The sequence below is a fragment of the Dreissena polymorpha genome, chromosome 13 (assembly GCF_020536995.1).
Source record: "Dreissena polymorpha isolate Duluth1 chromosome 13, UMN_Dpol_1.0, whole genome shotgun sequence".
NCBI classification, from domain to species: domain Eukaryota; kingdom Metazoa; phylum Mollusca; class Bivalvia; order Myida; family Dreissenidae; genus Dreissena; species Dreissena polymorpha.
In genome coordinates this window covers 28,001,359-28,026,245 of record NC_068367.1, presented here as the reverse complement: position 1 = coordinate 28,026,245, position 24,887 = coordinate 28,001,359, and the positions used below count along the sequence as shown (strand labels likewise).

The window sequence follows — 24,887 nt, the reverse complement described above, 5'->3', positions numbered from 1 at the left end:
GTATGTATGCATGTAAGCATGTATGCATCTATATATTTATGCATGCATGTATGTATGTATGTATATATTTATGTATTTATGTATTTATGTATTTATGTATTTATGTATTTATGTATTTATGTATTTATGTATTTATGTATTTATGTATTTATGTATTTATGTATTTCAATATGTGTGTCTGTAGCTCACCTGAGTATCTAATGCTATTGGGGAGCTTTTATGATACCTTGATGTAAGTCGTCCGTCTGTTCGTATTCTTCTTTTAAACTGCAAAGGTCCGAGTTTTATATTTGATGTGTAATATTGTATTTTTTCCTCTTTCTACGTTTGTTCAAATCATTTTATAGGCTCCAAACTTACCATGCCCTAAAGTTCACATGATTTATAGAGACTTATATGGGAATTCTTTCAAAACTCTGTGAAACTGTTTTTCATATTTGATGTGCAATATCGTATGATTGTCGCCTGATAAGTTTGTTCAAATCATGCCTCTGGGGTAAAAATCGCCAATCGGTTTGGGTTGCTGTTTTTAAGATGTTTATAGTAAAATATTTTATGTGTGATAATTTATCATACTTTATCAAATAATTGTAACAGATAGCAAAACTAAAACACTAGATAAAACTACAGTTTTAACACACACAATTCACAAAGTCGGGTTAAACAATAAAGTCTCTACATGCCTTATGTGAGTTACCTAAGGCCTATTGGCCCTTTTGTTGTTTCCTTCAGTGACGTCCGTCATTCCGTGTGTCAGTCTATCTATGTGTGTGTCTTGTTGTTTTCCTGTCCTTCCAACGCCCTTTTGACTGTCTGTCTTGCCGTCCGTCTATCTCTCCTTCCACCCGACTGCCTTCCGTCCCGGCCGTCCGCCCGCCTTCCCTTCCGGTAGTCCGCCCACCTTCCCTCCCGGCCGTATGTCCGCCCGCCCAAAACCCTTCCTCTTTCCCAACCGTCCGCCTGTTTGTCGGTCAGACTGTCCGTCAATCTGTCTCGTGAAAATGATTGCACATGTCCCATTTAGTCTTCCCTCGGTGTCTTACGCATACAAATAATAAGAGTGTATTTAGTTAAACTATTAACGTCGTCTTTACGATGTATCTTTGTTTTAGAGGATCTCATTGTGTCTTTTGGTGATCACCTTTTGTCCGTCGTTCGACGTGTGTCGTCAACATTACTTTTGAAACACCAGATAGGCCACATTTATTTCCTAATTTTCATGAAACTTAGAGAGCACAATTACCAAATGATATAACTGCCGTGTTCGAAAGTGGATCTTATGGGTCAAAAGGTAACTATGTAAAATAACAAAAACAAAAGCTTGTAAACACTGTATAAGACTTTTTATCAGTCTTAAGACTTTCTCAGATTGTTTGTTCTAATTATGCCTTGTCTGAGTTGCAAAAAACTTCCGTGTTTTAAAAAAGGGGCGGGTAAAATTCCTTGTTATGGGGCGGGTAAAATTCCTTGTTATGTCTATGGTAAACCCTTTGGAACACGCTAGAAGTCAAATTGTGTCCAATCTTCTTGAACTTTACTCATAATATGTGTTGTTAATTTCTTATTATAAACCTGGTGAGTTCGGTTCTGGTCAATTTAAAGACATGGCCGCCATGGGGTAGGGCAGTTTTTATTAGATGTCTAAAGTGACACCATGTGAACACTAATCAATTATTGCGTCCAATCTTCATGAAACGTTCTCAGAATATTTGTTCTAATGACAACTCGACATAGTTTGAAAATAGTTTCAGTCTCTTGGAAAACACGTCCACCCGGGACGTTTTATTTTTCCTTAAATTGCTTAAGTGAAATCTTGTGGATAATCTAAAATCACATGCTCGTCAAATCGTCATGAAATCTGCTCAGAACAATGTTTAAATAATATCTCGAGTTTGAGATAGTTCCGGTCTTTTGAAAATTATGACGGTCATAACAAAAATGAGGGAATTATGATTTTCCAATTAACTTTAACTGAAAATTTCGAAATTCCTTATCTTGTGTAACTGTAAAATGATTATAGTTAGAATATTGATATTGCATAAAAGTTTACATTTTATCCCATGTTAACCTTCACTGACAGCACTATGTGATGCAAATCATTTACTAAAATGCTTTTAATGCAGTTTTTAAAACATACGCTGGCTAGTTCGGTTGCTAGAGCACTGACCAACAGACATCATGGTCGGTGGGGTTGATTCTTGGCCCGGAAACATGACTTATTTAGGAGATGGTCATTACATTTGTTATATGGCCAGTCTCCTTATACAAACCTAATCATCCACATGCTTCACATATAGATATGCCAGGTATCATCAGTATTTCTGGTGACAATACCAATTTAATGTTTTTAGTATTTTGTGAATTGTATACCTAGTATTTAAAATGCTCATTAAAACAGTGTTATTTACTTGATTGTCTTTACCTGTATATGTAAGTAAATAGTTGTCATGGGATTTTATACTTCCACGTGCAATGGACTTGTTCAGAGACAAAATAAAATGTTCCATTGTGAGACAACTCAACACAACAGGTGCTTATTGAAAGCTTTGTGATTACCTGTTGTCTGTCGTGCATCATCCACCGTCTGTCGTTAACTTATGAAACTTATGCCGTGTCTAGAGACAACATTCATTGTCAAATATTCATGAAACTTGGTCAAAACATTGTTCCCAGTACAATCTCGGCTGAGTTCGAACCGGAATCACGCGCGGTCAAAAGTTTTATCTGTAGAAAAAATTAGAGAAAAAAAAATTCTTAACATTCTAGAATTTACATGTTCTTATCGTTTTGAGGCTAAGTTCGAAAATGGTTCAAGTCCGTTAAAAAATTTGACCGCCAGTGGAAGGGTCGGTTGCACTTATATAGATATCGTAAGACAGTTTGAACATTCTAGAAGTCACACGTTTGGTCTAAGCATAATGAAAAAATTCAAAACATGTGTTCTAATGATATTTTGACTGTGTTCGAAACTGATATTCGTACGTTAAACACATTTCCGCCAGGGGATGTGGGAGCTTGCATTACATGTTTTCACTTAAGCCATGTTAATACATTAAAGTTGATACATTTACCCAGAACATAATCAGATCATTAATTGTATTCTAATGCCATTTCAGCAACGATTAAATTAATTTTGGGTTAAAAGCAAGTTGAGAAGCAATATTTATTTCACAAACACCATACACACTGCTAAAAACAGTTCAGTTCCTTCGTGTCTAAGGGAAGCGGCCTATGGCCTATGGCCCTCTTGTAAATAAAAACCTTCAAAACCGTGATCCGGTTTTATTGAGGTTAATTATTATTTCAGATCTTCTCAGACGATTGATTGAGCATTACCGTGACAGTGTTATCTGCGTACCCCTGTCCACATTGAACCCCAGTCTCGATATACGGGTACAAGACATCTATGCCACTCCAAAAATACACAGGATGAAAATTGAAAAAGATGGTAAACACGTCAAACAAGAACAAATATACAAATATAAAGATTGCTTTTGCGGAGGTGCTAGACGTTTATATTTGCAAGGTGAGCCAGGGAGCGGAAAATCGTATTTTGCTGCCAAATTAATTCACGATTGGTGTAATGTTTATGCGCTGATCGCGAAATCTACAAAAGAACAAATGATGTTTGGTGACGTTGATACCCTTCAGAAATTCAGGTTTCTGTTTTTCATCTCGTTGCGCGAATCGAGAGAACAGACACATGTAACGCAGATGATAAAAACCCAGCTCATTCACAAAATCTACGCGGAAAATAAATGGGAGAGTGCGTACGAACTGGTCTTAAAAATTATGGAAAATGTGATGTATCTTGTCGTTCAAGACGGTCTGGATGAGTGGCCTGGTAAACATGCTGTACCTTCTATGGATGGAATTCCTAAGGACCATTGTATTATGCTCACAACTTCTCGACCATGGAAACTCGCTGATGAACGTATCAAGAATTCTCAAATAGACATTCTTTTAGAAGTTGAAGGCATTAGCGATCCTAGAGAATTAAATGAAAAGATACTACGATGCCTACTTGACGAATCAACTGATATCCAAACAAGCTTGTTGGAGTTTGAATGCTTCCTCTTTACACGTAACCTTGAGTGGCTATCATCTTCGCCTATGCTGAACACTCTCGCCCTTTGTACCTGGGTAGAAGATAGAGCTGAGCGTCTCACCGGATCGTCACTGTGTGAACTGTACACTACCATGCTTGAAAATCTGTGTAAAAAAGCTAACCCACAAAAAAGTTATTTCGATCGAAATCACCCATCACCAGTAAACTGCTTTTCTCGCACGATGTATATTAAACCAAACCTGAAACATATAGATGCCATAGCCAAAGCAGCGTTCTCATTTTTGTTTTCAAATGATAAAGAATCATCACTAGTATTCAGCGACATACACTTGATGGCTCATTTGCCTGAAACTGCAAAGCAGTTCGCACTAGATTCAGGATTATTATCTAAAAGAAAAGGTAAAAAATGTACTGATCAGACATTGTCGTTTGTCCATAAAACCATCCAGGAATTCCTAACTGCTTTTCATATACATAGAAATGCAGACGTAATTCATGACGTCATTTCCGGATATTTCAAACGTCATGACAATTCATATCGTGATATATCTCAAATGTTTATATTCCTGTGTGGCTTCAACATCTCGGCAGCGAATAAACTATCTGCTCTGATTAATGAGCATGACGTCTATAGCGATTATGACCATTATTTCCATAAATGTATCATCTCTGGTTATAAGGAGGCTGTAGCCAACAAGAACACTCCAATACATCTACATCTGAGTCACTTTTACTTCGACAATAAAAATGCCGAAGATTTAATCCAGATCTGGACACTGAACACTCCACGTGCTCGATCTTTAAGGGTTGGCTTTTGTTCAAACAGACATTTAACAGTACGTTCAAAAGACGCCGTCTTCAGATTGTCATGGACCTGGGCCTGTTGCTTATCTGCGCGTAAGGATCCTCGGCCATCTACACTAGACGATGAGGAAGGAGTCAGATCGTCTACATCTTGTATCGAGTTCGACTTGTCATCGTGTCACAACCTCGAAGTTCTTTTTCTCAATGGGAATATAACCGTGCTACCAAATGCACTGGTGGGTCTGAAGAAGTTGAAAAATCTCGAAATGACTTGTAATGTTGAAGCACTTGACTTGTCTGATTGTAAAAATTTAGAAACAATTTATCTCCGGTGTGAATTATCTTTATTACCAAATGCACTGGTAGGTCTGAAGAAGTTGAAACATCTCACAATGACTTGTAAATGTGAAGCGCTTGACTTATCACATTTTCAACACATAGAATCTATTGAAATATACGATGGAGTAACTCTATTACCACTCTCTTTTAATAATTATAAGACTCTTCAATGTATCACACTACTAACAACATATGACGGACTTGATTTGTCACTGTTTGAAAATTTAAAGTCGATAGCAATCAGCAATAAAGTGAAAGTGTTACCTAAACAACAACTTATACATAACAAACTTACTCTCATTGATTTGCGTGATTTTGATTTCAACCGTGTTGACCATACAGCCATTCATACATGGTGTCTACTAAACGGTGCCGATCCGTTCCAATGTGCAGACTATACTCCAGTTCAGCCCTCCATAACAGACATTAAATTTTGTCAAGTCACATGTTCCTCTACCTGGCTACGCAATCTGTTAAGCACGATGTTGACAATCGATCATAAGGTGGAGTGTAGCCTTAATTACTGTAAACTAACTTCACTCGATCATGAGATTAATAGTACGCTGCGGGGCAGTACTAACATGTCTTCGTGTGAGGAGGATGCAGCCAGCGAGTCATATACACGTACAACATCATTAATAACAACGCATTTAAACAATACATGTACATTCGACATCGCTCATGAGTCTCCTTGTCTTTGGGAGACCCTGCATGGTCTGAATATAAAAAATCTGAGTCTGCAGGGTAGGAATGGATGTTTGAACGTGCATTCTGTATCGTCACTGGCACAATCACTAACATCCCTCCCACAGCTGGAAACGCTTACAATGTATTTATCTGTATATATCGACCTACAGCTTCCCCCATCTCTGAAAAACTTGACTGCCTGTTATAATATATTGTCTCCATCAGATCTTCGCCACCTGGGGAACAAACTGTGTGCATTGACTCAATCGGTTGATTGTAGGTTGGAATTTGGTTGTGGTAACAAAATATCAAAATACACGGTAAATAACATTCAACTAGAGGAATACATTCCCATCCAACAGGAACTCAAAGCTCTGGAGAATGTTGAAGTGAAACGATTTAGAATATATGACCGGAAACCTAACACCTATAAATGGTCTAATGATGCATGGTCTGTACGTGACAGTGTTGTTGATGATGATGATAACAATGATGATATTGGTGAAGATGAGCTTTTTAAATGGTATAAAATGCAAATTCAAAAAGCCGTCATCAATCGCATTTCAATACGACTTCATATTAACTGTGTTAAAGAACAAGCCTTGATTAAGTGAAGTAATACATGAGATATGAAATTGATATTTACATATTCATCATCATTTCCGGAATAGTTTGAAATATTGTGTAAATAATTATATACATATAAGTAAACTTAAAATGGTTTTTGCAGTATATTGGCTCGGATACCAAGCTATTTCTGGTCAACTGCGTTAAAGATCCAGATCCATGAACAAATGAAGTAATACATGCGATTAAATGACATCAATTTCATATTAATTTATACTATGTTGCACATTTTCCGAACAGTATAATAAACTGCAAATACATTGCGTGCATACTTGACTGATAACGAGTCCGAAATGTGTATTTAAATCTGTTGAAGAGGTTAATAGTGTATAGTTGTGAATGATTCCCATGTGAATACGATGACTTAATGCCATTTCTTATTGTTAATGTAGTTCTGATAAGTATGATAATCTGATGCAAAAGTAAGTTCAGCAGAGTAATTTTACATGTTTTTGATGATGATGAGGTTGATTTTGATGATAATTTTAAGAGCGGAAGGATAATCATGATAAATGACGACGTTCGTGCACATGATTTGACAAGAATACCGTAAACGACGACAACGACGGTGCTGTTTTTCTTGAAGCTACTGTAAATGATTACGATGATGATGATAGTGATGATGAAGATAATGACCATGATCATTATTATAAATAATAGGGGCGATTATGAATTGATGATGAATATTATTATTATGTCGTTGGTGGTGGTGGTGGTGGTGGTGGTGGTGGTGGCGGTGATGATGATTATTGTTACTTTTATTATCATTATTATTACTATTGTCCAGTCTTGATGCTTAAGCGAATTACCGCCAAGTAACTTTTAGAATTTTCGTTTGTAAACTGTTACCAGATTGGTTGTCAATATTCAAGCATCCAAGTGAGACTGACAAATAATTTGTAAAAGAAAATGAAAATAAGTGACTCAGACAAATGTACTTTCTGTAAAACACAAACAGAAACTTTTGTTTATTTATTTTGGAATTGCAATGTCATACAAATGTTTTTACATCACATCTGCTATTGAAAACATTGATAACAATTCAAGTTTTGATTGTAAAACCTTAACATTCGGATCGGTTAGTAAAAAATCTGAAAATTGTAACATTAATGTCTCGATATAAGACGCTAAAGTTATAATTATAGAATGGTAACCCCCTACAATTCATGGCCTCCGAAGTAACTACAAAAATGCCTCTGCAGTTATACAAAAAAATTAACAAATTTAACAAATATTAATAAAAGTTCGTGGGAACTGGTGGTATCACTTTGTAATACTTATTTACCTTCATAACTATTAGTACTGTTGTGTTAATTTTGTAAAGCCTGGGCATATATTATTGTAACATGACTCATTGTGTTTCACTTTCTTAGTATTCCAGCGATGTTTGTATGCGAATGTAAAATACATATTGGCGAATAAAATGTAATATATATACATATGCGTATTCCAGCATTTAGTTCCAGCATTCTTGAGCCTATAGAAGGCGCACGAATCAGACAACGAGATCTATTCGGGGAGCTACGTATGCAATCGCCAAACTTTTACACAGCATATTTCCCAATCAATAAGAACTGCAAATCCAAGGTGGTTAATGGTCAAAAATATAATAACTGTGTATTGGCACATTTTCGATTATATCTATTTTGAATTATTCAACAAATGCAAGTAGCCATATGGACGAGATGAAGAACAAGTATATAATTTAGATGATAATAGTTGTTGTCAAACAAATTGAGTTTCCATGATGGAAAAACGATGAGAAAACAATTAAGTTGTTATATTTGCACGGGCTATGTAAATTTCTGTTAGTTTTCGCTGCTTCATAGTGTCACTCATGACGTCAGGTTTTCATATCACGTTTGTTTAACAAGAGTATTAAAACATAATACAGACCAGACCATTTTACTGATACCATTTTATTCGACGTATGTGCATGCAAGCTAAGAGTCTCAATATTCCTGAAGAATAAAAACATGTTTTTCCTTGAGAATAAACACACGACTTCTTGTCAATATGCTTTCATCCAAATTCGTTGTTGTTGTTTTTTGGCGAAAGTCATATTTCATGTACGTGTTAGTTGTCTTTCCTGTTCTCGCCCAAGTCTGCTTTAAAACCTCCTAAGTTCACGAACAATAGTAAATTCAACAATTGTTAATATTGAATGAATAGTTTTATCCAAGTGTTGGTTATTGCGGTTATGAAAAAAATCCACAGAATGTTATTATTCAACATATTTCAATGTGTGTGTTTTTGTATTTTGGTCTGTGTAAATTATCAATATAGCGATAAATATTATTGTTTTGGTGATGATTAGGATGATAATGATGATGATGATGATGATGATGATGATGATGATGATGATGATGATGATGATGATGATGATGATGATGATGATGATGATGATGGTGATGAAGATGCTGCTGCTGCTGCTGATGATGATGATGATGATGACAGTATTTTGCCAGGTAGATATTCCGCTTAATGATGTCGAAAATTAATTCGGTTAGTGTTTCATTATAATCTAAATAATGACTTGGAGTTAAATAATCATGTGTGAAGGTTACATTTTTCGATAAAACAGTTCAACAAAAATTCTATTTGAGTTTACAAGAATGATCATATACTAAACAAACAATAGATTTAAAAAAAAATGTAAATGAACGAGCTTAGAACCAGAAATACGCGTTCAAAGTACTGTATCTTTTATTTTCCTTAATTCATATTTGTCTTTTGCTGTCAATTAAACAACAGACACAATGAAATTCGTTTATTACGAGACGTTTTTAAAATGATAGACTGCATTTTATAATTTTATTTCAAGCTGAAATTGTCTTTTTTCATTGCATGCTCATTACAATTCTGGAAGGTATTCAATTGATTCTTGCCTTAAAACTAAGCTTAATTTCGTACACAATTTGTAGGAAAGGTTAAAACAAGGGAGATCACTCACTTAAATCCGATTGAACTTGCCGAAATCTCAGTATGCTATTCAGCACCTGCCTAAGTTGTCAGACCCCTTCACCCTCCCCACCGTACGTCAAACAAACACCATTTATTGTCAGAATATGGATGCATAATCAAAACAAAAACGTATGAAAGCACAGCTTGAATATGGCAAGTAATACTTCATTGATACTGAAACCGCTTCAATAAATTCCATTTTACGCAACGAACCTTGCTCAGACACACGTACGTATGGTCGGATGGTCAGTTAGAAGAGTGAAAAACAAACGCGCTGACTTAGTTCCAGGAACGCCATATACGTAATAATGCCAAGAACTCACTTGACATTTTAAAATGTTTGTTTTCGCCGTAGAGTCTTGAGTAGTTCATGAACCATTTGTGTGCGGCTCCACGAAGCTTCCCTCCGACAGTATTAGCTTCAGCAACCATGACGACTTCAGGCGACCACACAATCGGCGAACTATCTAGCACGCTACCGGGAAGGGGAAACTGAGAGTTTACTTCCAAGTATTTATTAAAAAATAAACTCGCCATCATGAATCGACTCGGGACATATTATTTCGAAAATAGAAAATTCGTAAGTTATCTGTAAATGATTTTTTTTCACAAAAACATTACTGAAATATATCAAAGAAACATTAATGTAACTACCGAAAGTAAACTATTTTTCTCTACTGTGTGTGATGTGTTTAAATCGAGCGATATGCAAGTCATTAGCAGCCACGAACTATTACAAAACAATAACTCAATGCAGTTACTGATTGGCGAAAGGAGCCTCAACTCTTTAATAAAATATGTGTGGGAATGCCCTCTTCATTCACTATCAAACCTTTTGAAACTAAGTACGAGTCGTATATTTAATCAAAATAACATATACTTTATTTCTTTACTGCTACTGTCAGTATGTGGTAAATAATCAGAGCGGAACAAAGTGAAAAGACTTCAATGATTACGGATGGTCATACATATATATTCACCGACATTAACTTGTCAATACACCCACAAAATGTTCAACGTTTACTAACCTAAATTAAATGCGTCTCAGATGTCGTGAATCACCACAAATTTATTTATTTAAATCCATTTAACTTGTTTATGATAAAATCACACATTTAAGGTTGATCGAATACCAAAATAAACCATACGTGGATAAGGCTGACCGACCTTTTTAATTTATTTATTTATTCATTTATTTATTTTGATTATTTAATTAATTTAATTTATAAAATGGATTTGAAGAAGGACATCCTGGTATCTAAATAGGTCCCTATGAGTTGTGATCAGGTTAACTAAAACATACGAATTTATGATAGAACATTAACATATATTTTCCTGATATATGTTGCTCGTATATGACATGGATTAATTTCAAAGACCTGTTTTCGACCAATATTTGTGTACTTTTGCGAATGACAATCCATTTGATCACTTAATATGATACAGTTTAATCAATGATTTCGCGACATTTTATTTTCAAATGTAACCACATTCAATTATTATTTTCAAACGAATTTATTTTCTTATATATTTGGGACAACCTATTTTTACGACACCCTTTGTATGTGATCACACGTGGTTATGCATATTAAATCATCGAATGGCTTCTTCAACTTGTTTTAAATCGCATGTTAGATACTTGTGCTTTGTGCATCTCACAGTTTAAAAAAAAAGAAGTAAATAAGTGACATACACATAAAGCACCAAATAAAGCAATGTGAAAATATTAAGCTTAAGCGTAAGCGTCCTGTCTTATAACGGACTTAAGTTTTGAATAAAAAACTGCGAATATGAATCTGCCGGTATAATGACTTCGAACGCATATGTAGCAAGGGGGACTATTCCAGAAGATGTCCATTCAAATGCAAGCGCGTAGTTTCTCTTTTAAATACAGTTTATTAGTTGTGAGCGTTAGTTCACGCCAAATGTAGAGAGGCAGTTATGCATGTCAGTCTGCTTTAGCTACGCTAGGAACGATAACCTGCTGTAAGCTACGCTAGGAACGATAACCACTGCCTGTCTGCACTACCTGCAGTAAAATTATGCAGACGACGAATGCAAGGAGCGTCTGCTCTACTATTGCATTGTGTATATTAAATCAATAGTGTTTACCAGCTTGTAAGACGACATTGGCCAGCCTAGTGTTTATTATTGAAGTATGTACATATTGGCCGCTTTCAGGGAAAATGGGGCTTAATGCATGTCAAATAAGATTAGCCTTTGCACACTGATTAGCCTGTGCAATCCGCACAAGCTAATCAAGGACGACACTTTATACTTTTTATGGTGTTTTTCGTTTGAAGACAGCCTCTGGTACTGGGACGACAATTAATGCATATGCATTAAGCCCTGTTTTCACAAAATGAAGCTTATATTATCTTTTTTTATTAATGATTTGGAACAAAAACACATCCAAACCTGTGCTTTAAGACACACTCTTTATAAATTTGAATGGGGTTTGTTCATTTAAAACTTGCGATATAAAAAGCTATGTCATAATTTTGAAAACTGAGTTACGTCTAAGATTATACAACAGCGAACAACTTCAGTGCCTTCAGTGCTTTGATTTTAAATGAGAGTTAGTTGTTCGCCAGTGGACAGAAATGTGTTGGCACGCCTTGCGGTTGATTCGTTTACAGTGAATTTATTGGATTGTGCAGCCAGGTGATGTTGTTAACCACTACAAATATAACCATATGATTGGTAAACGCAAAAGTTTGATTTACAGTAAGCTACTGTGTCAATAAAACAATCCTGTCTATTTGAGTCAAGGTGTTCTCAGAAATCGTATTCAACATAAAAGCTATATTTATTGTGTAATACTAAAAAATATACTTGCATATGTTTATGTTAATCAACAATGTGAAATGATTTACTGCGATACAAGATAATAGCTTTACGCATGAACGCATTTCGTGACTGCTGACTGCACCTGCGCTTACTGTTTTGTTTCAACTCTAAAATCTTAAAATATACACGTGAATTGTAAATTAGGAGTTAAATGTGATTTCGGCTTTTCCACAATTATTATGTAGGTTGTTGCGATGGTGATTGTAATGATTGTTAGTGTAAAATAATGAATGGGAGCATTTTGAAACCAAATGATAGGCATTGATAATAATGGTGTTGGTAATGTCAAATATTCATCACGAGTCTTGTGTTGTGTGTATTTTTGTTGAACATGTTTAATAAAATTAGATATATTTGTATCTCCTGTGCAAAAGTAAAACGGGGCTTAATTTGGTAATCATCAAACAAAATATGTACAAAATTGATGTCCATTTAATGTATATTATTACATATGTGAAATAAAATTAACCCTAAACACTGTTTTGTACTGCTGAAAGGGCGTGATGACATTTGTAGGATGACATAGGGTAGGATTTGTAAAATATTACGTATATCAGTTTGATTTGGATTTATATGTTTAACACATGGTATTAATGATGTTATTTAATTTTAATCAGCACTTAAACGTAATAATATCGCAAGTAATTTCCTTTGTAAGTCACGGATTACGAAGAGTTCAATTTAACATCAAAATACCTTCTATTGTTGCTAAAAAACGACGATCTCGCCTTAACACTAACTCTGGCCGAACGGTTAAATGTTAAGGGATTATAACAGCGTTAAAAAGCGCAGGGTGTTCAATAGAGTGATGAAAGCACACAAATTCAACGTGTGCTATAACTTAATATAAGTCAACATTTTAATATTGAAAACCGTGATATGAGTGTTTCCAATGATAAATGCTGCATAAAAGAACGAAAAGCGAATATAATACCTTTCCTGACAATTTATTCAATATTATCACAAAACCACAAATAATGTATATGCAGTGTGTTAACTGATGAGATAAAGCTATATAAATACCATCGATATCCCCTTTACATAGCCTGTGAATTACATTGTCATCTTAATGTTTGTAACGATTACCTTTTAAAGGGATCTTTTCACGTTTTGGTATATTGACAAAATTGAAAAAAGTTGTTTCACAATCGCAAATTTTCGTTATAGTTATGATATTTGTGAGGAAACAGTAATACTGAACATTTACCATGGTCTAATATAGCCGTTATATGCATCTTTTGACGATTTCAAAACCTGAAAATTATAAAGCGTTGCAACGCGAAACGTTCGAATAATTTGGAGAATTCTGTTGTTATCGTTTAATTTTGTGAAAATACGAAGATTGCTTATATGAAGTATAAAATACATCACTTATTCATACTTGGCAGGATGGCCGAGCGGTCTAATTGGTTATTACTCCAGGACTCCGGGGTGTCACGTAATTACACATTGTTCGTTGATAACACTGTGTAACAACCAAAGTTCATTTCTGATTTCATCGAGATTTATTACTGTCGAATATTTCTTTTAACACAACGCTTGCTAATATACACGAAATACAATTTTACAGCGCGGCAGCCAACATGGCCGCCACGTCAAGAAGACGTGACAACTCTCTAAGTTCTTTTCAAATCTAACCGCAAATTCTTCCCTTACTAACTAAAACACGGCATTTTATCCCCAGGTAAATTTACATAAAATCTGCTTGAAATTTCCATTGGTCACCAAGGTCCGGACTAATTACGGATTGGTTGACTTATCAGAATGTTCGAGAAGAAACAATCTATTCGTGTATTTACTTGCTTGGCAAATATACTAAAATCTAATCAATTTATATTGGTACTAATCAATTTATATTTGTATATAGGAATTCCGTTACATTCGTCAGTACCATAACTTTTGAATCCCAGACAATAGGTGACCCTTTCATATGTGCTGTTTGTTGACCATGTGTGTTACTTTTAATCTTGTATCTATATGCTGACTCTGGACTCATTGTTAAGTATATGACCTTTGATTCTTTTGTTTGATTGACTTTCAAATTTATTGAATCCAATTATCCCACCCTGGGTGTAAACGTATTTGTGTTCTTACTTGGATTTAATCTTAAATCAGGTCTGACTTTCCATTTTATTGATTCCAATTATACCCCACCCTTGGTGTAAACGTATTTGCGTTCTTACTTGAAATAAATCTTAAATCAGGTCTTAGTTTATGCAAATACTTCCCAAGATGTATTATTAAATTCTCAAACTTCATCTTAACATTGCATATACATATTATTGAAATAACTCCTTATTAATTTCCATCATAAGAATAAACTCATAAGAATAAACGATATGTTATAAGATACATATTATTGAGATATCTCCTTATTAAATTCCATCATAAGAATAAACTTATAAGAATAAACGATATGTTATAAGCTGTTACATGACAGGGGGTCACTGGTTCGAGCCCTGCGGCGGGCTACTTTTTTCCTTTTTTAAATTTTATTCTTGATTTTTTACTGAAGCTTTTGAGATCAAATGTTTACATTTATCAATATAAAGCATTTAATGACAAACTTCAAAACATGCCAACATCTGTGAAAAGGCCCTTTTAACATATTGTGTTATATTTTTATGTCGCAAATGTATTTTTTAACGATTTTACTTTAACATTTCGTAATGTAAGCGCCAGTAATATATGTTAAGTCAGTGTTTACGATTACCAAACAAATGCCATTTTGTGTTAGTCTTTTAAATCGTGTCTTACATTCCGCATATCAAATTACCATGGTTTACGTTACAAACACAGGTTAAGGCATGATCAACATACATTGTACCTCGTGCGATTTTAGAGATAAAACAGTCGACTTTAAGCAGGTATAGACGATATCAGTATACCACTGACATTTTCTCATTTTCATCTACCCATCCCTTCTTATTTTAATCGTCATGGCAACGTACATGTTATATATCCCGACGAGCTTGACATTCAAACATACCCTGTACATAGGCCTAAACTAGTAACACTGGTTTTCTGAATAATCCGCATATCCGTATGCGATTATATTTATATTATATTATATTATGAAACCCGGGACTCTTCGAAGCAAAATCGTAAACGTTAACTCTTCACCACGGTTTCATTGGTATGTATTAAGGTTAATATTAGAACCAATATATTGTTTTGATTTGGACAAACGTGTTACACATTTAAATACTTAGTTGTACGCACATACCCGAGATAGCCGATGTATCACGATTGATACTCGGAGACCGTTCCGTTTAACGGAAATGTACGAAATAACTCGTCAATACACGAAGTTCATTAGAGGTCAAATACTTTAAGTAATATCCAAGTGCCAATTATGATAAATGACAATTTAAGTATAACATATCACTGCATATTGAGTAGGTCTATTAAAGTTTGGCTCTACGAAAATGTATATTAATCTATTCACGAGCCATGGTTTTAACTGTGTAATCAACGAACCAACACAAGTACCAAACACTGAACAAAACACTTAACTAAACACGGAACAAATCACTTAACCAAGAAATTAACAAAGCAAGCACTTAAAGTAACATAAATACTCAAAATGAACTAATATTTCGCAAAATACTGCGTACAAAATATCAGTGTTCCATATAGCAATAGCCAAAATTCCAATGCTAGGTTTGGTATGAAAAAAATATTTTTTAACGAAATACATAATACTCGCTTTAATTTTCTGTGCGACAATAAATTCCACGTGAATTCTCGCAACAATATTTGAACATTTACGAGCGAACAAGAGCGTGAGCGTCGAAAGAACGACGTATTCATGAGACCTATGTGGTGCATCCGAAGCTGCCCGAAGCCAATCTCTCGTTCGCTCGTAAATGTTCGGATATTGTTGCCGGAAATTAACATGAAATATATTGTGGCACAAACAAATAAAACATGTTCATTATAAAAACTTGGCAAATCAATCGCTCTCAAACTGCAAGGCCGCGATATTTGCTATTTGGCATGTAAAATCGTATGGTATCGTATGATCTCTTCAAAGTTTGTTCAAATCATGCCCCTAGGGATCAAAATTGGTCACGTCCATGAATCATAAGCTTATTTATAAAGTAATCAATGTTTTTCTCTGAAACCACACGGGTCAGGGTTTCTTGTATGGTGGTCCTTTACAACAAATTATGACCCTTATGTAACGTGTCAGGAGCTATATTTTGGTTGCCCCGGAAAATTGGACTATCGCTTATATGAAGCCATGTTGTAGGTTACATGCTGATTTAGCTGTGATTATAATGGTGTCAGTGTGGTCAAGTTTGACTGTTACTAAACTAGAAGAAGATTCTCGTTTAATAACTTGAGGCATATAGAGGTATTTTTACAATTATTGTGTGTGTATGTAGCTTACATTCAGACATTTGTTGGGATTGCATATTGGGCTATAGGGAAATCAAGCAGTTCCCAGTCAATAATAAATACAGTTGATTGGGACGATCATTTGTTCTTGTTATAAGTTATAATTTTTCAATATAAAGTTTATGTACAATATACAAGGACTAACCATTTGTTCAAAATGATACAGAATGATATTCAAATTCAAATACGACTTTGTGGTCATAATAGCAGTTGACTGACACAAGAATACTTTCAAAGTAGACGAATATTACAGCTGTCCCAAGACAGTGCTCTTTTTAAATTAATAGAGTTAATTCATGCAGTTTTGGTGACTAGCAATGCAATATGATATGAAGCATAAATTGAAGTAATACGGTGGAAAGTACTCTGGTTTGTTCTTAAATTTTCTGAATTTGAATGTATCAGATGATTAGATTTCTACAATTTCTTTTTTCCTCATTCTTGCTTCTTCATATCAGTAATCATTTTATTGTAATAAATTACCTTAGCAAATATTTTAAAGGTTTGTAGAAAGTGTATACTTTGATGATGAATGTGAATATGTGTCACGTTGAACTATGAAATTTATTTATAGTTATTTCAATATGTAATTAAAGCTAGGTATTCAATTTAGTAAATTCCATAGTCATATTCCATTTTACACGCATTTTTAATAAGACCATAATTACTAGATTTCTAATGTGCGAAAAAATGAACTTTGGCCATCATGCATGGATTTTTAAACAGCTTGCTTTCATTGATATCACGTACGATTCTTGTGTCTAGGGATCTTGTAAAGGTCATACTTAATTCAAGGTCCTGATTCAGATTGAAATATTGTTACGCTTAGATGAAATTTAAAAATAACTGAATACAAATTAAAAGCTTAATTGTCACTCAAATACCCAGGTAACAAGGTCAACGTCATAAGTCTGTCTTAGGAAAGATTTTGTTTGTTTACTATCTTCTCTTTAAGTGTAAAAGTTCTAAAAAATAATGATGATAATGCATAATTATGCGACATAATGTTTTTGGAAGGAATATACCAACATTATTTTTGCAAATTTTATTGTATTATGATTGTTCTTTCTTGAATATGGTAATATGATGTTAACTGTGTATTATATGTAAACAGCAGATTTCAAAATAGATTATTTATCATACATAGACATTTGACATTCCCATGGTATCTTGATTCACATGTATAACGATAATAAAAGCATGCCAGTTATCATCTCGCAGTCGATTTTTTAAGAATGTTCCATGTCATGTGGTATATGAAAAACACAGGAAATAAAGATTATATATTCATTGTGACGATACAAAGTGGTTATCAAATTACAATTGCGCAAACCATTTGAAACATGATACTGCTGTTTTTGTTTTTTATTTTATGGTTTCATTTTATGAGACGAGAAATACATAATTATGATTGTTTTAAATGTAGCTCAGGTAGTACAGCCCGTTAGATCTATACGCCGTGCATCTACTTAAAGTTACAGACCGCATGTTTAAGTAACATCTTAAATATCCAAATACTCTGCCTCGTCCTTCACGTTATAGGAATGTTGAATGTCGTATGAATGTCACTGCATCAATCACATACACGGTAAGCTATTATTTGTTGTTGAGAAATATAGTTTGGAAAAGATTGATACAACATTTCTTTAATGACCTTTTTCAATGGACAAATTCACGAAACGTTCTATAATCGTGTAGGATATATGTGTTTTGTATGCAAAATCGAAAGGAGGACGCCAATATATTGATCTATAAGGTTTATATTTAGACATAAATTATTGTTGCAGCCATCATAGAGAATTACATTATCTGGGTATATGTAGTGATTTGGAAGGTCAATTCTTATTAAAACTATCAAGACAGTTTGCTTGTAAAAGCAAACAATTACATATAAATGTATATGTTTAAAAAATATTTTATTATTCTGAAAGTTATGATAATGATAATGTGTAAAGAACCTGATAAGTATTTTTACGCAACTCCATTTTAAAGGGTCAAACTTAGAATGCAGTTTTTTATTAAGGAATTATTGGAGAACTTGGGGCACATGTTTACAACAATAATATTTTCTGAACCACTTTTAATTTAATTCATTAACCAATTTTTAAAGTTAAAATGACGCAAAGATAATTATAATTTTAATTGAAATTATGTCTACGTGTTCCCTGTAACTATATATATATAACTTAAATTTTGCCGCTTTAAGGGTACACTGATCTAGGGACCAGTTATGTACTTATGTATTTCTTAGACAACACACATACTTATAATTTATTGCAATTGTGTTTCTTAATACAATATGTACATCGCATTCCATCTGTGTATGATGACCATAATACAAACTGTTAATTTGTGTCATTCTATATAATTTAATGTTTTATGTCTATATTCCAAATAGTGTATGAGTTATATGCGCAACGTAGTAAAAGTGTCATTGTTTAATGTCAACATCACTTTATGTCAAACGAATAAATGAATTTGCATTGTCATTTGCGAAATATACACTTGAATATGTGTACATTCTAAATTCTGGCAGTATAGCAACACAACAAACTGAAATGTATTCTGCTATAAGGAAGTGATGTTCTTCTATCTCTACAGTGCAGGTATTTGCTTTTAGTCGGAGCAATTATATGAAACACATCCTTATCGTATTACACCCTTCAGAAGGCCACATGACTAGACAACTATGTTCAGCATTTTAGCATAAATAATGTTAAATTTTTGCTCTTTTTGTGACATATGAAAGTTCATAGATACGTAGTTTCAAAACAAGTTTACTGAAATGCACCACAGTTGGGGAAAAGGATAGCTTGTTTTATTCAAAAACATATGTTTACTTGGTATTGCATATTGGTTTTTATTTTAAACTACGTTCCAGTTTAAGTGTTTTCCATGGATAAGATATTATATTGTCAAATTCTTTTTATAGATACATATCTCATTTCTTCAATATAATTCATAGTATAAGGTTCATGTTAGAAATAGTGTTAAATTTATAATAACATATCAGAACAGTTTTAACTTATAAGCTTTTAATGACACAATAAATGGAGCATATTTGTTGGCACGTATGGAGCTTTAAGGAAACCTTTAATGGATGCTAATTAGTTTTCGATCATACTATATTAAAGACACCAAAATGATTATACATTTTGATACGTACAAACTGCAAAAGTTTATCAAGCGTGTAATGAAATTTTCTTTTTATGTATACCTTTAAATTAAACTTTATATATATATTCGGCATAGTTTATTGAACATATGGATGGGAATTGATGTGCAAACATAACCATAGTAATATATAATTGATATGTATAACTCTAAATATTTAAAATAATATACATACATTAGGATTTATGCGCCTTTATTTTGTAATGAATAGCCAAAAAACACTTACATATTAATAGTACTAATAGTTAGATCTTAAAACAACAGTAACATTAACACTACATTTGTTTTTAATTTTTTGAACTGCGTTGTTTTTAAATAAGTTTGGCGTTAACGAATCAGTATTGTCAATTTCAGCACTGACATAAAGCAAACATATATCTATTTATTATGTTTAGCCATATGCAATAATAAAAGTATCGCTAAGTAAAATATTGTTGCAAAAGGTAACGCATATATGATTACATAAAAATTATTCCGTGCGTTCGGCGTATCTAAAATTACAAGCCTCTGATTCCGAGCAATGACCATGAACATTAAACGTGGATCGTTGGAGTTGAATCCCACTCCATCTCAGCATTCAGTAGCAACAATTTAAATATCAGTTTGGTGAAACTTTGTACCGGACAGAATGCAACACCAAGATAAAGCACTGATCAAGTCATAATTTCAGTACGGAGTAGGCAGTGTTGTTCGGGCCATCGAGTACCTGCATACTTCACGATATGCAGATTGAATTAAAGCGACGTAAAACTGTAAAATTGGGTGCAAGGCACGTATAATTTTAAGAAAAGTATTAATAGAGATGTTAAAGTAAAACTACTTTGTTACTCTGGTTTTGGTAGAACGAAACATGAGGAGAGTAGCGCTAGCCTAGTTTTAACGATACATTTAGATCTAGATGTACCTTAAGAAAATCGTATAACACTACTTTCGATTAAATTGAACACCATAAAGGCACACAGTATTATTTTGTATTTTGCGACAAAAATGAGTACCAAAAATCTTGCCAAAATGTAGTGGGGAGAGTAGTAAATTTGCAATGTCATTTTCATGCTAAAAGCACGTCAACAGTCATTTGATAAGACGACAGCATGATCTTTTGTTATTTTTAAATAGCACACAGTGTTGATTGCCGGACGGCAAGGCAGTCGCATAGTTCTCTAACAGATAACAACAATATGTATAAGCAAACTTAACAAGGCAGTAAAACAGACAGCCACATCCCTCGATTCATTTTACCTTCAAGTGGTAAACTGAACAAGTGCTAATAACGGAAGGCGTGTGCACCATTATTAAAAGTCGCGGGCATTTTACGCAAGTTTCAAGAGCATGTTTCAAATAAGATATTTAGACATTTTTCTCTATTGTGTAGGTGCAGTTTCAATCGAGAAGTATTTATATCATTAGCTGCCAAATCTAATACAATGAACTAATTTACTTTATAATAAAGTAATGCGGATAATGGTTTGCGAGAGGAACCGCCACCCTTTGTTTGAAATCATAATCAGACATTCTGAAACTAAGTGGGCCGTGCTCTGTGAAACAAAAGGATTTAATTCTTATGCGTAAAGTGTCGTCCCAGATTAGCCTGTGCAGTCCGCACAGGCTAATCAGAGACGACACTTTCCGCTTAATTTGATTTTTGCTAAGAAGAGACTTTCTTGAAACGAAAAATTTATAAAAGCGGAAAGTCGCATGTTGTTTTAATTCGTATGTTGTTTTCACTTTCATGCTGTTTTCAATCGCATGTTGTTTTCAATCGCATGCTGTTTCACTCGTATGTTGTTTTCAATCGCATGCTGATTTCACTCGTATGTTGTTTTCAACCGCATGCTGTTTTCAATCGCATTTTGTTTTCACTCGTATGTTGTTTTCAATCGCAAGTTGTTTTCAATCGTATGTTGTTTTCAATCGCATGTTGTTTTCAATCGCACGTTGTTTTCACTCGTTTGTTGTTTTCAATGTTTTCAATCGCATGCTGTTTTCACTCGCATGTTGTTTTCAATCGCATGCTGTTTTCCCTCGCATGCTGTTTTCACTCGTATTTTGTTTTCAATCGCATGCTGTTTTCCCTCGCATGTTGTTTTCACTCCGCTGCTGTTTTCACTCGTATTTTGTTTTCACTCGCATATTGTTTTCAATCGCATGCTGTTTTCAATCGCATGTTGTTTTCAATCGCATGCTGTTTTCACTCGTATGTTGTTTTCACTTTCATGCTGTTTTCAATCGTATGTTGTTTTCAATCGCATGCTGTTTTCAATCGCATGTTGTTTTCAATCGCATGTTGTTTTCAACCGCATTTTATTTTCAATCGCATGCTGTTTTCAATCGCATGTTGTTTTCACTCGCATGTTTTTTTCAATCGCATTTTTTTCAATTGCATTTTGTTTTCAATCGCATTTTGTTTTCAATCGCATGTTTTTTTAAATCTCATGTTTTTTCAATCGCATGTTTTTTCAATCTCATGTTGTTTTCAATCGCATGTTTTTTCAATCGCAGGTAAGAGAATTTTGTTTCAGGAATCTCACAATGTTTGGGACGAGGTAAATGAGTTGAATGCTAATAAAACACCAAAAACAGCATAAGGAAAATAGTGTGCTTAGGCATCTTGTCTTATATTGGACTTGAGATGTGTTTAGAAAGTGCGAATATGAATCTCACTGTATAAGGACATCGAACAAACATGTAGTAATGGATACCACTGATGATGACTTCCGTTTAAATCTACACGAATTACAATCCCTTTAAAAACACTATATTTTAATTGAGAATGAGAAATTAACAAGTGAACAGAAATGGATTATTGTGTGTTCGTGGATTTTAACAAAAGTAACAGAGAAACAACTTATTATGCACATTTTTATGATTAAGTTTTATTAGTCTGTAAGTATGGTGTGTCCTTTTGAAACTAAGTATATCTAATCACAACAGCCTGTAGTTGTTTTCTTTACTGTTACTGTCAGCAGTGCTGTATCCCCGGGTATATGCAGCCGCGTATTTATTGTCGATTTGTCTGTTCATTCGTATGTGACTGTGACGCGGTGTATACAACTCGTTGTGTATTGTAGTGGATTATCTGTGAACATTGCGTATGTGACTGTGACGCGGTGTATACAACTCGTTGTGTATTGTAGTGGATTATCTGTGAACATTTCGTGCTGCATTCCAATTTTATTGTTTAGATTTAAACTTATTTGAAGGTATCATATTTGCGTCAGGTGTTGAATAGAGCTTGAGCAATTTTGTTCTTCAGCATGGCAGAGTACACAAACGCAGCTTTATCATTGAGGAAGCTCAGCTATAAATAGGACAGCATATTCTGGAAAAAAGATTTAATAATAGTTTGTAAACGTTAATTTTCAATCAGTTATATTCAATCCTTTACATGTTTATTGATCAATGAAACAACTATGCATTTTCTTTATTGTATTTGACATTTGTCGCGATTCTGTAAATAAATTGCGAATGAAAACGAGTATAATTAACGTTAAACGCGATCATGAGTGTAAAGAAAACGAATTATTTCGAACCTGCCATTTGTAAACGTTAAAGCGAGTATGGTATATAAACAGCATAATAGCCGTGCTATATATATAAAGCTCGCTATTATGCGTGCTCTCTCATCTTGCATATTTGATAAACTTTTCAAACAGAAATTACAGAGCCACATCAGTGCACACACTATGTTTGATAATTCATTCGTTTGTTGGATATTGTTTTCTGTTTAAACACATATTAGGTCATATCGCTGAGATTTAGTTAACCTTACCATGTGTTCATGGGCGAACTCACGTATTCAAGTCGTATTCGACTATGTGCTCATAACTACTTTCGGGAATCATCATGAAATTATTGCCGTACTTAACGAACAAATATGCCTAAGCTTTTTGAATTAGAGAAAAAACAATAATCAAAAGAGAAAAATTATATGTTCATGCACATGGGCAAGTGAAATCACGCCCGTACACATAACATCATTAACTTAGGAAAGGAAACAACGAAATATAAAGTTTGGTATGATATACATGTGAAATTTAAGAGCATGGTGTAATTAAAGCGCATTTCAAGTTTTGAATATATCTGCTACGTAACGTAATGTTATAACCCGCAAACGTTTTACTGTATCAGAACGTTTTTTTAATGATAAGTGGTACAGAAAATACACGTCGAATATCTTTTTAAAGATATTTCTTGTTATATTTGATCGAGAATGTAACCCGCCTCTCAGTTTTGCTGAATGGGTCAAGTTCCCCACGGGTACTACTTCCCCGTACACCCCCCCATTTTTTGTTCGTACCCAAAATTTTCGTACCCAATTTTTTTCACACCCAATTTTTGTTTCGTAACCATATTTTTTTTCGTACCCAATTTTTTTTTCGTACCCAATTTTATTTTCTTACCCAAATTTTTTTTCGTACCCAATTTTTTTTCGTAACCAAATTTTTTTCGTACCCAATTTTTTTAAGCATAATTTTTGTACCAAAACTTTTCGTATCGATTTGTTTGCGTACCCAAAATTGTCGTACCCACAAACACAATTGTGGTGATATAGATAAACTTAAATTGATGCTTTTATATCCATCCTCTCAAAAGCATCGTTACACCAGTACTGTCAGTTCTTTGATTCTTTACAATGTGTAATGTAAACGTCATTTCTATATAATACCAGTTTCTATATATACCAGTGATTTTGACAAACAATTACCATGTTGTGTTAATAGTTAAATCTTTTCTATTGTGTTTAATATTCCGCATCTCCAATAACCATTGTACACGCTACAAACAAGTGCATGTACTAGTTGAAACATGATCAGTACATCTCTTGCGACGTTAAAGATAAAACGATATATACGATATTATTATACCATGGTTCTTTTTTTCCATTGTTATCTACCCATCCCATTTTATTTCACTATGTCATTGTAACGTACATGTAATATATCCAGGTCGGGCTTGACATTTACATTTA

The 24,887-nt window shown here is 34.0% G+C and overlaps 1 protein-coding gene across 1 annotated transcript in view; it reads left to right on the top strand.

The window, feature by feature from the left end:
• LOC127856011 (uncharacterized) overlaps window positions 1–7,965 on the top strand; it is a 10,723-nt gene extending 2,758 nt beyond the window's left edge. The window contains exons 2-3 of the mRNA XM_052391976.1: window positions 3,308–6,422; window positions 6,630–7,965. Coding sequence (XP_052247936.1) covers window positions 3,308–6,422; window positions 6,630–6,702 — 3,188 coding nt within the window. The 3' untranslated portion in view covers window positions 6,703–7,965. The remainder of the gene's footprint in view (window positions 1–3,307; window positions 6,423–6,629) is intronic.
• Window positions 7,966–24,887: the final 16,922 nt, after the last annotated feature.